The sequence below is a fragment of the Pan troglodytes genome, chromosome 1, assembly GCF_028858775.2.
Source record: "Pan troglodytes isolate AG18354 chromosome 1, NHGRI_mPanTro3-v2.0_pri, whole genome shotgun sequence".
Taxonomy (NCBI): Eukaryota; Metazoa; Chordata; class Mammalia; order Primates; family Hominidae; genus Pan; species Pan troglodytes.
Window position 1 is genome coordinate 251,578 of NC_072398.2, and position 12,474 is coordinate 264,051.

At 52.3% G+C, this 12,474-nt stretch overlaps 1 protein-coding gene across 6 annotated transcripts; it reads left to right on the plus strand.

The window, feature by feature from the left end:
* Positions 1 to 15: 15 nt before the first annotated feature.
* On the plus strand, positions 16 to 12,158 carry ZNF692 (zinc finger protein 692). 6 transcript variants are annotated; one of them, XM_063789792.1, is made up of 12 exons: positions 16 to 3,137; positions 3,831 to 4,021; positions 4,293 to 4,324; positions 4,655 to 4,918; positions 5,586 to 5,634; positions 5,726 to 5,860; positions 6,202 to 6,423; positions 6,513 to 6,590; positions 6,690 to 6,768; positions 8,104 to 8,218; positions 11,386 to 11,485; positions 11,650 to 12,158. In XM_063789792.1, exons 1-12 carry the CDS (start codon positions 2,733 to 2,735, stop codon positions 11,954 to 11,956), a joined length of 1,977 nt encoding a protein of 658 aa, XP_063645862.1. In that variant the 5' UTR covers positions 16 to 2,732; the 3' UTR covers positions 11,957 to 12,158. The 6 variants fall into 6 exon arrangements, with proteins under 6 accessions (XP_063645862.1, XP_063645866.1, XP_063645876.1 ...); XM_063789806.1 differs by having other exon boundaries at positions 3,007 to 3,234; XM_016942572.3 differs by having other exon boundaries at positions 3,067 to 3,640.
* Positions 12,159 to 12,474: the final 316 nt, after the last annotated feature.

Below are 12,474 nucleotides of genomic sequence, written 5' to 3' on the forward strand. Positions count from 1 at the left end.
CTGGGCATTGGCAGTAATTTCATTTTATTATTTTAAACAAGATCAAACCAAGAGAACCAAAAATGTTCTTGGGTCTCAAAGTGAGACCCAACATTCTAAGAGTAACCAAGAATTACAAGACCTTTCATTCCCTTGGATGAAATCACAAGGATTTTGCAGATATCTATTAAGGGACCATGAGGAAAGGATAAAGTTTGTTCTCGATGGAGTCCTGCTCTTTTGATGTGAAAGTTACACTTTCATTAATGAGTAAAGTAGCTGGAAAAGTTACACATTCATTAATGAGTAAAGTAGCTGGGACAGCTTCCTTCCTACCTTACACTAGTCAGACAAGTATGTTGAGTCACTGATACCACAAATCAAAAGGAATATGCACAGGACACACTGGGCTCATCCTAAGGGTGTTCATGTTTGGACACCATGTCATTTGAGATATTTAGGCTGCAGAGGAGAAGGCTGGGCTAGTCAACAATCATCGTATACCAATAACAAACACACAAACAAGTCCCTGAGATGATTTCAGAAAGTAAGTGCCATGAAGAAGATACAATAGGGCACAGTGAGGTAGAGCATGACTGAGGAAAGGGAGCTTTCTGAATGAGGGATTTTATAGCTGAGTGGGTGATCTTATAGCCGAGATTTACAAGATGAGAAGGGAGCAAACAGATGAACAGCTGGGTGGTGGGCTGGGGGATGGGGCGGGGGCTGAGGGGAGAATTGAGTGCTCCAGAGACAAAAGAACTCCCTCCAGGATACTTGGCACACTTGAGAAATAGCAAAAAGGTGGGAGGACAAAGTGGGAAAAGTTGGCGGAAGATGCCAGAGAAGAAGCCAAGGGCCCAATTAAGTAGGTCCTTGAGGCCATGATAAGGATTTTGGATTGCACCACTCACAGATTTTAAGCAAAAGATTTGATCTTTGAGGAAATTTTCCCTGCTTTGTGAGAGTACAAGTTAAAGTAGGAGACAGATCCATTAGGAAGATGTAGCCACAGACCCGGTGAGAGATGATAGTGGTATGGTAGGCTTAAAAATAGTCCCAGAAAAGATATCTGTGTCCTAATCCCCAAAACTTGTGGAGATTACTTTATTTTATTTTATTTTAGATGGAGTCTTGCTCTGTCACTCGGGCTGGTGTGCAGTGGTGCAATTTCGGTTCACTGCAACCTCCTCCTCCTGGGTTCAAGCGATTCTTCTGCCTCAGCCTTCCGAGTAGCTGGGATTATAGGCCCATGCCACCATGCCCAGCTAATATTTTTTGTATTTTTAGTAGAGACAGGGTTTCACCATGTTGGCCAGGCATATCTCAAACTCCTGACCTCAAGTGATCCACCCGCCTTGGCCTCCCAAAGTGCTGGGATTACAGGCGTGAGCCACCGTGTGCAGCCGATTACTTTATATGGCAAATATAATTACAGAAGAAATTGTCTTAGGATACTGAGATGGAGAGATTATTTGGATTATAAGGATGGACTCTAAATGCATTCACAAGCATCCTTGTAAGAGAGAAGCAGAGGGAGATTTGACACAGAAGGAGGCAATGTGACCTCAGAGACAGAGATTGGAGTGACGTGGCCACAAGTCAGAGAATGCTGGCCACCATTAGAAGCTAGAAGAAGCAAGGAAAGGATTCTCCCCTAGAGCCCTTACAATGGCCTGTGGCCCTGCCGATGCCTTAATCTGGATTTTTGGCCTCCAGAACTGTGAGAAAATAAATTTGAGTAAAGGGAGCAAGTTTGTGGCTGAAAACAACACACAACACAATTTGTTACAACAATTACATAAAATTAATACCAGTGGCTTGGAGTAGGGTTTTAGCAATTGAGAGGGTCAGAAGTGATTGGATTTAAGATAAATTTTTGGAGACAGGACTGACAAGATTTGCTGATGTATATGGTTTAGGTATCATAAAAGGCAAAGAATCAAGGCTGATTCCCTTTTTTCTGAACAAGTGGGTGGATGATGACATAGTTTACTGACATGGGGGCATGGGGGAGGGTACAGGCGTTATAGTTATATGTTTGCCATATTTATGTTGGAGAAAATATCAGCTATCATGTGTCAGTGCTCTCTACATGCCAGGCAGTGTCCTAAATTCTTTACATGTGTTAGCTCAGTTAACACGTGTAAGTCAAGCGGGCAGTAAGATATATGACTGGAGTTGAAAGAGGGCTAGGCTAGGAGCCATCAGTGTATTTAAAGCCATGGAACTAATTAGATCACCCAGGAGAACATATGCAGACGAGAGAAGATCTGGTTCAAGGCCTGAGCCAGGGCACACTTCATCTTTTGGCAGAACAGAGGGAATGGATCCAAAAAAAGGAAAGAAGGAGCCAGTGAGGAGGGTGGAAAACCTGGAGCATATCAAGTCACAGAAGTAAAACTGGGGCCCAAAATGTAGAGGGAGCCATAAAGATGAGGAGGACGAGAGCTACATAGTCGCGCTCTTTCTAGGGCAGAGAGGCGGACAGAACTGACAGCTGCTATGTAGCAATATGACCGTCTCAAGTGACCTTGCGAAGCGCCACTGCAGTGGCTGGGTGGGGAGGAAAGCTCCATCAGAGCCATTTGAAGAGAAGAGGATGGGAAGTGAGCGTACACAGAGAATGCAGGCAACTTTTAGGAGGAATTCTGATGGTAATAGAAGTGGGCTGTAGCTGGTGGGACTCTGCGGTCCACAGAGGGCTCTAGCTGGACCCTCTGTGGGTCTTTCAAAGTGACTGATTCTGCATCATGTTTGCGGGTGGCAACTGTGAGGGGGAAATCGAAGGTGAATACAAAACGGGAACAAGTGAAGAGGCAACGTCCCCATACAGGCCGGGTGGGCTGGGGTTGGAGCACAGGAGGCCTGACCCTGTCTCTTCCACTTTCCCTCAAACCTTTGGTCACCAAGCGCAGACGCTCACCACAGAAGCCACCCAACCACAACTGCCGCGGAGCTCCGCAACACGCGCGGGCGACTTGAGTCGGGGAACCACGATTCCCGGCGGGCGTTGCGCGGGGCACCCAGTGCGCAGGCGCACGGCGTCGGCCTCCGACTCGCCCCTCCCTCTGGGGCGCGGGCCTCAGTTCCGGGCTACAGCAGCCGACGCCGAGAGGCACCGTTTCTTCTTAAAAGAGAAACGCTGCGCGCGCGAGGTGGGCCCCGGTCTTCCAGCAGCTCCGGGCTTGCTCGCTAGGCCCGGGAGGCGCAGGCGCAGGCGCAGTGGGGGTGAGGGCGCGTGGGGGCGCACAGGTAAGGCCGGGGTGGGGGTGGGTCGCGACGGGGGCTCTGGGCAGCCTGGGAGCTGCCATTGGGATTGGTCCGCTCCACTCACTGTCAGCATTAAGTGGGGGTGCCCAAGATGGGGTGGATGGGGGGCGCCCTCCAGACCTCTGACCCCGGCCTCACCGCCACTCGACCCAACTATGAAGAGCGCCCCCAGCTGCACGCCAGGACACGACCTTTCCTTCCCCTAGAAACCAGTAAAGGCCGCTGCCCTATTCAAGATGAAATGTGTGGACCCCCCCCAGCCCAGTTGAAATTTCCCGTGAAAGTCTCTCGCCCCTTCCCCACAGCTCCACTTCAGTGGACTGGAGGGCGCAGGCCTTTGTTCTGACTGCTTCTGACTGCCTGCCTCCCACCCGACGACACTCACATGGTAGCGCTGAGCTTCAACACCCTGTATCATAGAAGGACGGGGTTCGGCTCCACACCTGCCACTGCTATTGAAATAGTTTAGTCTTGCCCCAGTTCACTGATGAGGAAACTGAGGCCCTAACGGCAGGTGGAGCCGGGTCCCCGACCCCCGAGATCGGCAGGGCGCTGAAGACGTCCCTTCCACCCTCCAGCCTCTGGTGCACATGGCTTCCTCCCCGGCGGTGGACGTGACCTGCAGGCGGCGGGAGAAGCGGCGGCAGCTGGACGCGCGCCGCAGCAAGTGCCGCATCCGCCTGGGCGGCCACATGGAGCAGTGGTGCCTCCTCAAGGAGCGGCTGGGCTTCTCCCTGCACTCGCAGCTCGCCAAGTTCCTGTTGGACCGGTTAGGGGCCGGGAGAAGGGCTTGGGGGAGGGTACCCAGGCAGCAGCCCCTAGCCTCCTCTCCAGGGCCTGTCCTGCTGCTCTTTTCCACCCTCAGGTTTCTCACTTTACCAGGACGGCCTGTGTGACTTGTGGCCTCCGAGGGTCCTGCTCCCCTCCTCATGGTCTCAGCGAATAGCGGCCCTTAGGGCTGGCCCCTTACATGTGTGAGTGCCCAGGGCTGAGGGTGGCTGGCCACCTGAGTCCTGACCTGCCTCTTCTCCTGCTGGCAGGTACACTTCTTCAGGCTGTGTCCTCTGTGCAGGTAGGTAGGGGATGGCAGGGGGTGAGAGCCAGAGGGAAGAGGGACCACAGGGTGACCCAGAAACACCCTCCTTTCAAAGGGAGCCCTGAGTAAGTTTGGGAAGGGTGGGGTGAGTTGGGGAGCACAGGGTAGTTTGATGGCAGCAACCTCTGGGTGGGGAAGGGAGCAATGTCTCAGGATCTAGTGTGTCTAGGTTCTGAAGAATGATAAATTGGACTGGGGCTGAGGTTGCCCTGGGGTTTGAGGGAACAGGGCTCCCTGGGTATGGCTCTCCAGGGTAAGAGGAGGAGACTTCCCAGTTCAGCCTGACTGCTTCCCCCACCCCTCCAGGTCCTGAGCCTTTGCCTCCAAAAGGTCTGCAGTATCTGGTGCTCTTGTCTCATGCCCACAGCCGAGAGTGCAGCCTGGTGCCCGGGCTTCGGGGGCCTGGCGGCCAAGATGGGGGGCTTGTGTGGGAGTGCTCAGCAGGCCATACCTTCTCCTGGGGACCCTCTTTGAGCCCTACACCTTCAGAGGCACCCAAGCCAGCCTCCCTTCCACATACTACTCGGAGAAGTTGGTGTTCCGAGGCCACGAGTGGGCAGGAGCTTGCAGGTAGGCTGGAAAAAAGCAGAGTTATGGAGAAAAGGGAGGAAAAAGGTTTCCCATTTTCTGTAGCTCAGAACCCTGTTCTCTAAAAATGATCCTTTTTCAATGGAAAAACTCTATGTTGACAAATATATCATCAAATACACTGTTGGGCATGAAAAGCAAAACAAAATACAGTGTATGGTATGCTATCATTGGTGAAAAATACAAATAAGGGGAAAGTGAATGTGTGTGTGTGTGTAAGTACTTGCGAATGTATGGCATATCTCTGGAAGGCACATAGAAAACCAGGTTGCCTATGGGAAGAAGTAGGCGATGGGGGACAGTATTGGAAAGGAGATTTTTGACTGTATAGTTTTGTGAACTATGTGAATATCATCTCTGAAACAGAACAACTCCTCCTACTCAGATAGCCTCTGCTCCCTCCTCCTCCTTCTTAAAAGTCTCTGCCTGGGTGCAGTGGTTCACACCTATAATCCTAGCACTCTGGGAGGCTGAGGCAAGAGGATTGCTTGAGCCCAGGGGTTTGAGACCAGCCTGGGCAACATAGTGAGACCCCGTCTCTATTTAAAAAAAAAAGAGGAGTCTCCCATCACTTCAGACCTTGGAACTTTATGTGTCCTCATCCCTTGAGTCCAGAGTTCCTTCTCTTTTGACTTTGCCTGTCCCACAGATTTGGAATCTGAGCATGATGAGAGGACTCAAGAGGCCAGGTTGCCCAGGTGAGGATGTGGGTAGGAGGGAAAAGGCGGAATTGCATAGGTGGGAGGATGAGGGAGCAGGACCTCAGGCTTGCCTTCTTTGGGCCTGCAGGAGGGTGGGACCCCCACCAGAGACCTTCCCACCTCCAGGAGAGGAAGAGGGTGAGGAAGAAGAGGACAATGATGAGGATGAAGAGGAGATGCTCAGTGATGCCAGCTTATGGACCTACAGCTCCTCCCCAGATGAGCAAGTTGGGGTTGAGGGAGAATGAGCAGAGCAAGAGAGGGAGGCAGCTGGCCTGGCAGTTCATGGCTTTGCAGACTAGAGGGAACGGTTTGTTAGTGTGGAGGGAAGGGTGGGTTTTGGGGAAGGCAAAAAGAACTAGAGGCTTTGAACTGAGGGGGTGAAAAGGGGTGAAGTCAGGTGCAGGGAGATTGAGGGCTGAAAGCAGGTATGAATGGGGAGCCTAGGGTGGGGGTAGGGTTGTTTCAAGTTTGAGATCTTTTCAGTTTAGGGGCTAGGGTCGGGCAGGGGATGGCTGACTGCCCAGAAAGTTAATGCCATCTTCCTCTTTGTTCTCCTTTCAGTAGTGAGCCTGATGCCCCCAGACTACTCCCTTCCCCTGTCACCTGCACACCTAAAGAGGGGGAGACACCACCAGCCCCTGCAGCACTCTCCAGTCCTCTTGCTGTGCCGGCCTTGTCAGCATCCTCATTGAGTTCCAGAGCTCCTCCACCTGCAGAAGTCAGGGTGCAGCCACAGCTCAGCAGGACCCCTCAAGCGGCCCAGCAGACTGAGGCCCTGGCCAGGTAACCTGATGGCTGAGACAGAAAGGGCAGGGGCGTCCTGGGATGTGGCCCTCCCTCGAGGCCCTCTGCTCCCTCTTTGCTGCCCGTAGCACTGGGAGTCAGGCCCAGTCTGCTCCAACCCCGGCCTGGGATGAGGACACTGCACAAATTGGCCCCAAGAGAATTAGGTAGGACTTCGGGAGATGGGGTTCTGGGGAGGGCCGAGAGGAGGGAGGCAGAGAAGGGCAGGCAGGAGTCATGCTGCTCCTCTCCATTCTTCTCCTCAGGAAAGCTGCCAAAAGAGAGCTGATGCCTTGTGACTTCCCTGGCTGTGGAAGGATCTTCTCCAACCGGCAGTATTTGAATGTGAGGGGCACAGGTTGGGGCCTGTGTGGCTGCTGGGGTGGGGGAAAGGGCTAAAAGAAAAACTGAGGAAAAGGATCTTAAGGCATGGGAGGATTCAGAACCAGGAAGCAGAGGGTACTTGACATGTTTAAAGTCTTTTGGTCCTCACAATATCCCCATAGATTAGGTGCTGCTATTATTCCCACTTTGCAGACAGAAAGGTTAGGCATTGCTCAAGGCTCTTCAGCTAGTGTGTGTTAGTGCTAGGGTTCTGAGCCTGGTGGCCTGGCTTCAGAGTCCATGCCTGGGCTGCCACATATCCTGGCTTGAGAGTTCTAGAGTGAAACGGGCTGGGAGATGGTCCTGTCCCCCATCTCATTGCCTGAGAAATTTGAGGCACAGAAGGCGAGGGGTCCAATCCCTACAGTCAACCAGAGCACTTGGCACAGCAGGTACCAAGGCTGGGGAGGGCCACAGACACTGGGATGGTGAGGTGAGGGTAGATAGACAGGGGAGAATGCTGCCCACAGAAGATGACAGAGAGGAATCAAGTGAAAAGGGAAAACGACCCGGGATGACAGGGAAGCTCTAGGCTGAGAAGAGCATTCGGCAGGGCATGTCAGACATTCTGGAGTCTGTTGTGGAGAAGATCAAAGCAGCCCCTGGAAGTTTAACTGTGGAAAAATGGGATTCTAAAGAAGGGGACAGCCCATGCAATTTAGTGAGCCAGGATGCCACCTTAGGTCAGTGAAAAGAGAAATACTTTCATATTTAGGCGTTAAGGTTGAAGAGCCTGTTACCCTTAATAGTGTTCTAGGTTGAGAGCATGTGTGTGTGTGTGTGTATGTGTGTTTCCAAAGCAGATTTAGAAGAAAATCATATATATACCCATGGTGAACTATTAAAAAGCAAGCAGTTGGGGAGATACTGTTGTACGTGAATACTGACATCAAACAGGATAATCATACTTACCCAAACTGCTTTCCCCTCTGCAGCAGATAGTGCATTCATGATTAGGTGAACCAGGGGTGTCACCCAGAGTGATACTTTGTACAGGGAACATTGCAGGACATTGCAGGGTGAGAGTGTGACAAGGAGGTGAGATAATGGAAGTAAAGCACAGAATTGGGTGACAGGAGAGTTGAGTGGTCAGGATGGGATGGGTGTGGTGCTCATGGTGTAGGTGAGGACTGAGCCTCAAGGAAATGAGCAGGCCATGACAGGGAGAACTGCTGGGGCACAGGGGCCAGGAAGGGGACAGAGGAGCATGCCTGCCGGGTCAGCTCAGTTGATCTCTCCGTGGAAGGTGGCTATCCTTTTGCCTCTTCTCTCCCTACCACCCACTTCCTTCTCTAGCACCACAAAAAATACCAGCACATCCACCAGAAGTCTTTCTCCTGCCCAGAGCCAGCCTGTGGGAAGTCTTTCAACTTTAAGAAACACCTGAAGGAGCACATGAAGCTGCACAGTGGTGAGTGGTGGAACTCCACCTTCCTCTGTGGGACCTTTTACCTTCCTTTGTGGGTCCCGTCACCCTGGGCTCTGTGGGTTTCTTCACCTCCCCCTCTACGGGGTCCTGTCACCTCCCGCTCTGTGGGTTTCTTCACCTCCCTCCGAGGGATGACTCTCCCTCATCCTGTATGCCCTGTGTGTTGAGCACCTGCTTGTTTTAAACTGTTCTGGGTACTGGGTACAGCAATGAACAGAGCAGGCAGCGCTAACCCTCTTGAGACATCCACTTTAGTGATACAGGGCTATGAAGAAATGTGGAAGCAAGGGAAAGGAGGAGAGCATAAGGAGGAGTTGCTATTGTAGAAAGAGAAGATGCTTTGAGCAAAGACTTAAGTGAAGTGAGGAATGGAAACCTGTACCTTACAGACTATGGACAGCGCCTGTGGAAGGGCCCTTAGGTGGTATCTGGGTGACATGTTCCAGGAATAGGGAAGAGGCCAGGAGCTGAGAAAGGAAGAGAAGTCACATAGTTGATGGAGGCCTCTGAGACCATCCACAGGACAGTTTGACATCTGCTTTAAGTGACATGGGTGCCATCGCAGAGTCTTGAATGGCAGAGGGACATGGCTGACTTTTTAAAAGATCATTGTGGCTGCTGTGTGAACAGGGGGACCTCAGATGAGCAGAACCAGGCACTCAACTGTGAGATGACTGCAGAGATGTGCAAGAGGGCACGGTGGTGCCTGGATTTGCTGGTAGCAGCTGAGTCAGTGAGGAATGGATGGAGGCCAGTGTGTGTGCAGAGGGAGCCAAACGAGCTGCTGTGGGAAGGATGGGTTGGCTGCAGTCGAGTGGGAAGGGAGGAGTTGGGTAACTTGGAGGATTCCAGCCTCAGCAACTGGGCAGAAGGTGATGTGATTTTTCTGAAAACAAGGGAGAAATGGGCTTGGGAAGGGAAATTTGATTTGAGACATGCTAATTAAACATCCAGGAGATGTGAATGTGGAGATCAGGGGAGATGTCAGGCAAAAATATAAATATAAATGTGTGGGTCATCAGCATATGGGTGGTATTTAGAGCCATGAGGCCAGAGTGTCCCTACATAGAGGAAGCGAGTGTCATGGCACTCTAGCCATCAGAGGGCAGGTCAGGTGAGTAGTGAGGAAGATGAAGAGAGTGGTATTTGAGGAACTGAGTATAGAAAATGCTCCAGGGAGGAAGGGGGGATGACTGCTAGTGCGACAGGCCAAATGTGAGCTGAGAATAGGAGACCAGATGTGGCAGTGGTGAAGCCACCAGATGACAAGATGGAACTGACAAGAGGGGCAGTGGAGCTGTGGGGATAGCCGGAACGGAGTGCACTCAAGGCAGAGTGGAGACAGCAAGTATGGACAACTCTGTTTTGCTGTGAAGATAGGCAGAGAAATGGAGTCCCAGCTGGAAGGCTGTGGGCTCAGGGCATGGAGATGGGAATGATTCCATAGAGAAAGGCTTGCTGCTGATGCTAGAGTGGGGTGGGGGACCTCAAGTGAGAAGGGGTTGGTCTTGAGGGGCACAGTGGAGGGCTGCCGGGGGGAACAGTTTGAGCAGTTGTTTATATAGACACAGATGCAAGTTGAATAGTGGATTTGGTGGGCAGAAGATGTGGGTGTTCTAGTTTCTTGGCGACTTTAGAAACAAGAGCAGTGCTGAATAAGGCTAGTAGGCTGGGGGTGTTGGAGGCTGGTGGAGAAAGGAGGTGGTGTGAAATGTCTTCTGTATTTCTAGAAGGTTGGAAAAGTGAACTGATGAGGGAAATGCAGACACAGTAGGGCAAGAAGGCGGCCTTAAGACTTGTGGTTTTAGATGAAAAAAGTGGCCAAGAGGCAGATTGTGCCCCCTACAGTACACATGTGCAGGCCCAGAACAGACCAAAAGTTGTGTCTATCCTGAGCTGGGCTTTAACCAAGCAAGTACAGTTGACGGAGAGAGGGACAGGAAGATTGGTAGTGTGAATGAAAGAAGGCAACAAAGATGGCTGTGGAAATGTAGCTGAGCGGGGAAGGGGCTCAGAGGGAAGATGGTGGGGCCAGTGGACTGGCCTGGAATCATGGGATTATCATAGCAAGAGGACAAGATTGGAGGCCCTGGCATGAACCAGGATGTTTGAAATCACAATTTCTTTTTTTTCTCCTCCTAACCCACTGTATCTTAGAAGAAATAGCAATTTCTGAAGTGGTGCAGTGCATGGGTGTGGCCTGAGACTGGTGGCTGAGGAGGGTGGGCGATGAGGTCAGTGAGGTGAGGGAACAGAGGGCTGGAGTGCTGATTGACAGCAGGAGTAGTGGCTGACAGGAGTAGAGGGGCTGAACCTAGAGTTGTGTGGATGGAGGGGGAGTGATGGGGCCAGAGGAGGAGGCTGCAGGTGTGTGTGTGTGTGGTCTGATGGTGCGGTCTTCAGAGAGGTGGGGATGTTAGAGGTGGTCTAAAGGGCACCGTGAGAAGCACAGACACCTTTTTTACTGTAGACCCTGAGGTTTGGTGGGTTAGAGAAACCACAGCAGCCTGTGAGAGCTGCTGCCACACAGTGACCATGGGCAACAGGCAGTTGCTATTGGAACAAGCAGGGAGTGCAGGCTCAGGGAAAAAGAGGAGAGGGGACTGGCTGCCTGCAGACAGGTAGTTCCACAGGGCACTGATAGGGTTTGGGACAGGTGGGATATGCAAGCCTAAATAGGTGGTAGATGATTCCAGGTGCCAGGGTCTGTCCTTGGGCCTTGAGCTTCAATCCTAATTCCCATCGCTGACTCCAAGGTTCTGCTTGGCTGCTGCCCACTGCCTTCAATTCATACATAAGGACCCAGCTCTCCATTCCATGTGTCTCCTTTGAGAAAGAACCAGCCTAGAGGCTGAGGTGGGGTGGTGCACTTCCATCGGGAGTTCATTGGTTTGAGTGGGATTGGCGGGCAGGGGCTGGGGTGGACAATAATGAAGTCTTTTAGCTGGGTTCGTATCTTACTTGGTTGTCATGACCCATCAGGTAAGGGAGGTCCAGACGGGCTCCATGATTTGGGTAACAACAAATTAGAACCTGAGCCTCCTGACCTCCAATACTGGTGCACTCTGGTGAGGGACAGTGGGTGGGGTGGGCCAAGGAGGGGCCACAGGGTGGGGGCAGATGCTGGAGTGTCCCTCATATGCCTGCAGACACCCGGGACTACATCTGTGAGTTCTGCGCCCGGTCTTTCCGCACTAGCAGCAACCTTGTCATCCACAGACGTATCCACACTGGAGAAAAACCCCTGCAGTGAGTGCTGGGGTGGGGTCTGAGGGCCAGGGGCCAGAAGGGAGGAGGTGGAGTCTGGAAGCTAGGCATATAGGACACCTAGGCAGTGGGGAGCAGGAGGAACCCCCTAGGGAAGTCATGATGGCCTGAGGCTTGTTCCTTCCCTCTTCTGTCCCTGACTCCAGGTGTGAGATATGCGGGTTTACCTGCCGCCAGAAGGCGTCCCTGAACTGGCACCAGCGCAAGCATGCAGAGACGGTGGCTGCCTTGCGCTTCCCCTGTGAATTCTGCGGCAAGCGCTTTGAGAAGCCAGACAGTGTTGCAGCCCACCGTAGCAAAAGTCACCCAGCCCTGCTTCTAGCCCCTCAAGAGTCACCCAGTGGTCCCCTAGAGCCCTGTCCCAGCATCTCTGCCCCTGGGCCTCTGGGATCCAGCGAGGGGTCCAGGCCCTCTGCATCTCCTCAGGCTCCAACCCTGCTTCCTCAGCAATGAGCTCTCCTCCAGCTTTGGCTTTGGGAAGCCAGACTCCAGGGACTGAAAAGGAGCAACGAGGAGAGGGTCTGCTTGAGAAACGCCAGATGCTTGGTCCCCAGGAACTGAGGCGACAGAGTGCAGGGTGGGGGCAAGACTGGGCTGTAGGGGAGCTGGACTACTTTAGTCTTCCTAAAGGACAAAATAAACAGTATTTTATGCAGGCATGTGTGGGCAGAGCAAGTGTTTTGGCACCTGAGGTGCAGAAATCCTAGATCCCTTTGAAACCATGTACCAGAATGCAGCTTAGGTGCAGCTTAGGGCCTGTTTCTCTCTCTGCAGGCCCTCACCTCTGACCCTTTCCAGACTCACTTTGACGGTTTGCAGCCCTTTCCTGTGGAGTAAGACACCCACCCTTACACTCAAATAGAGCAGGCGGGGATAATCTGGAGACTGCTGGGTCACTCCTGGCCGACTGGCTGGAGCAGAAATAGGGGCATATGATCCTGAGCCATCTTGTACTTGCCATTAACAGAGAA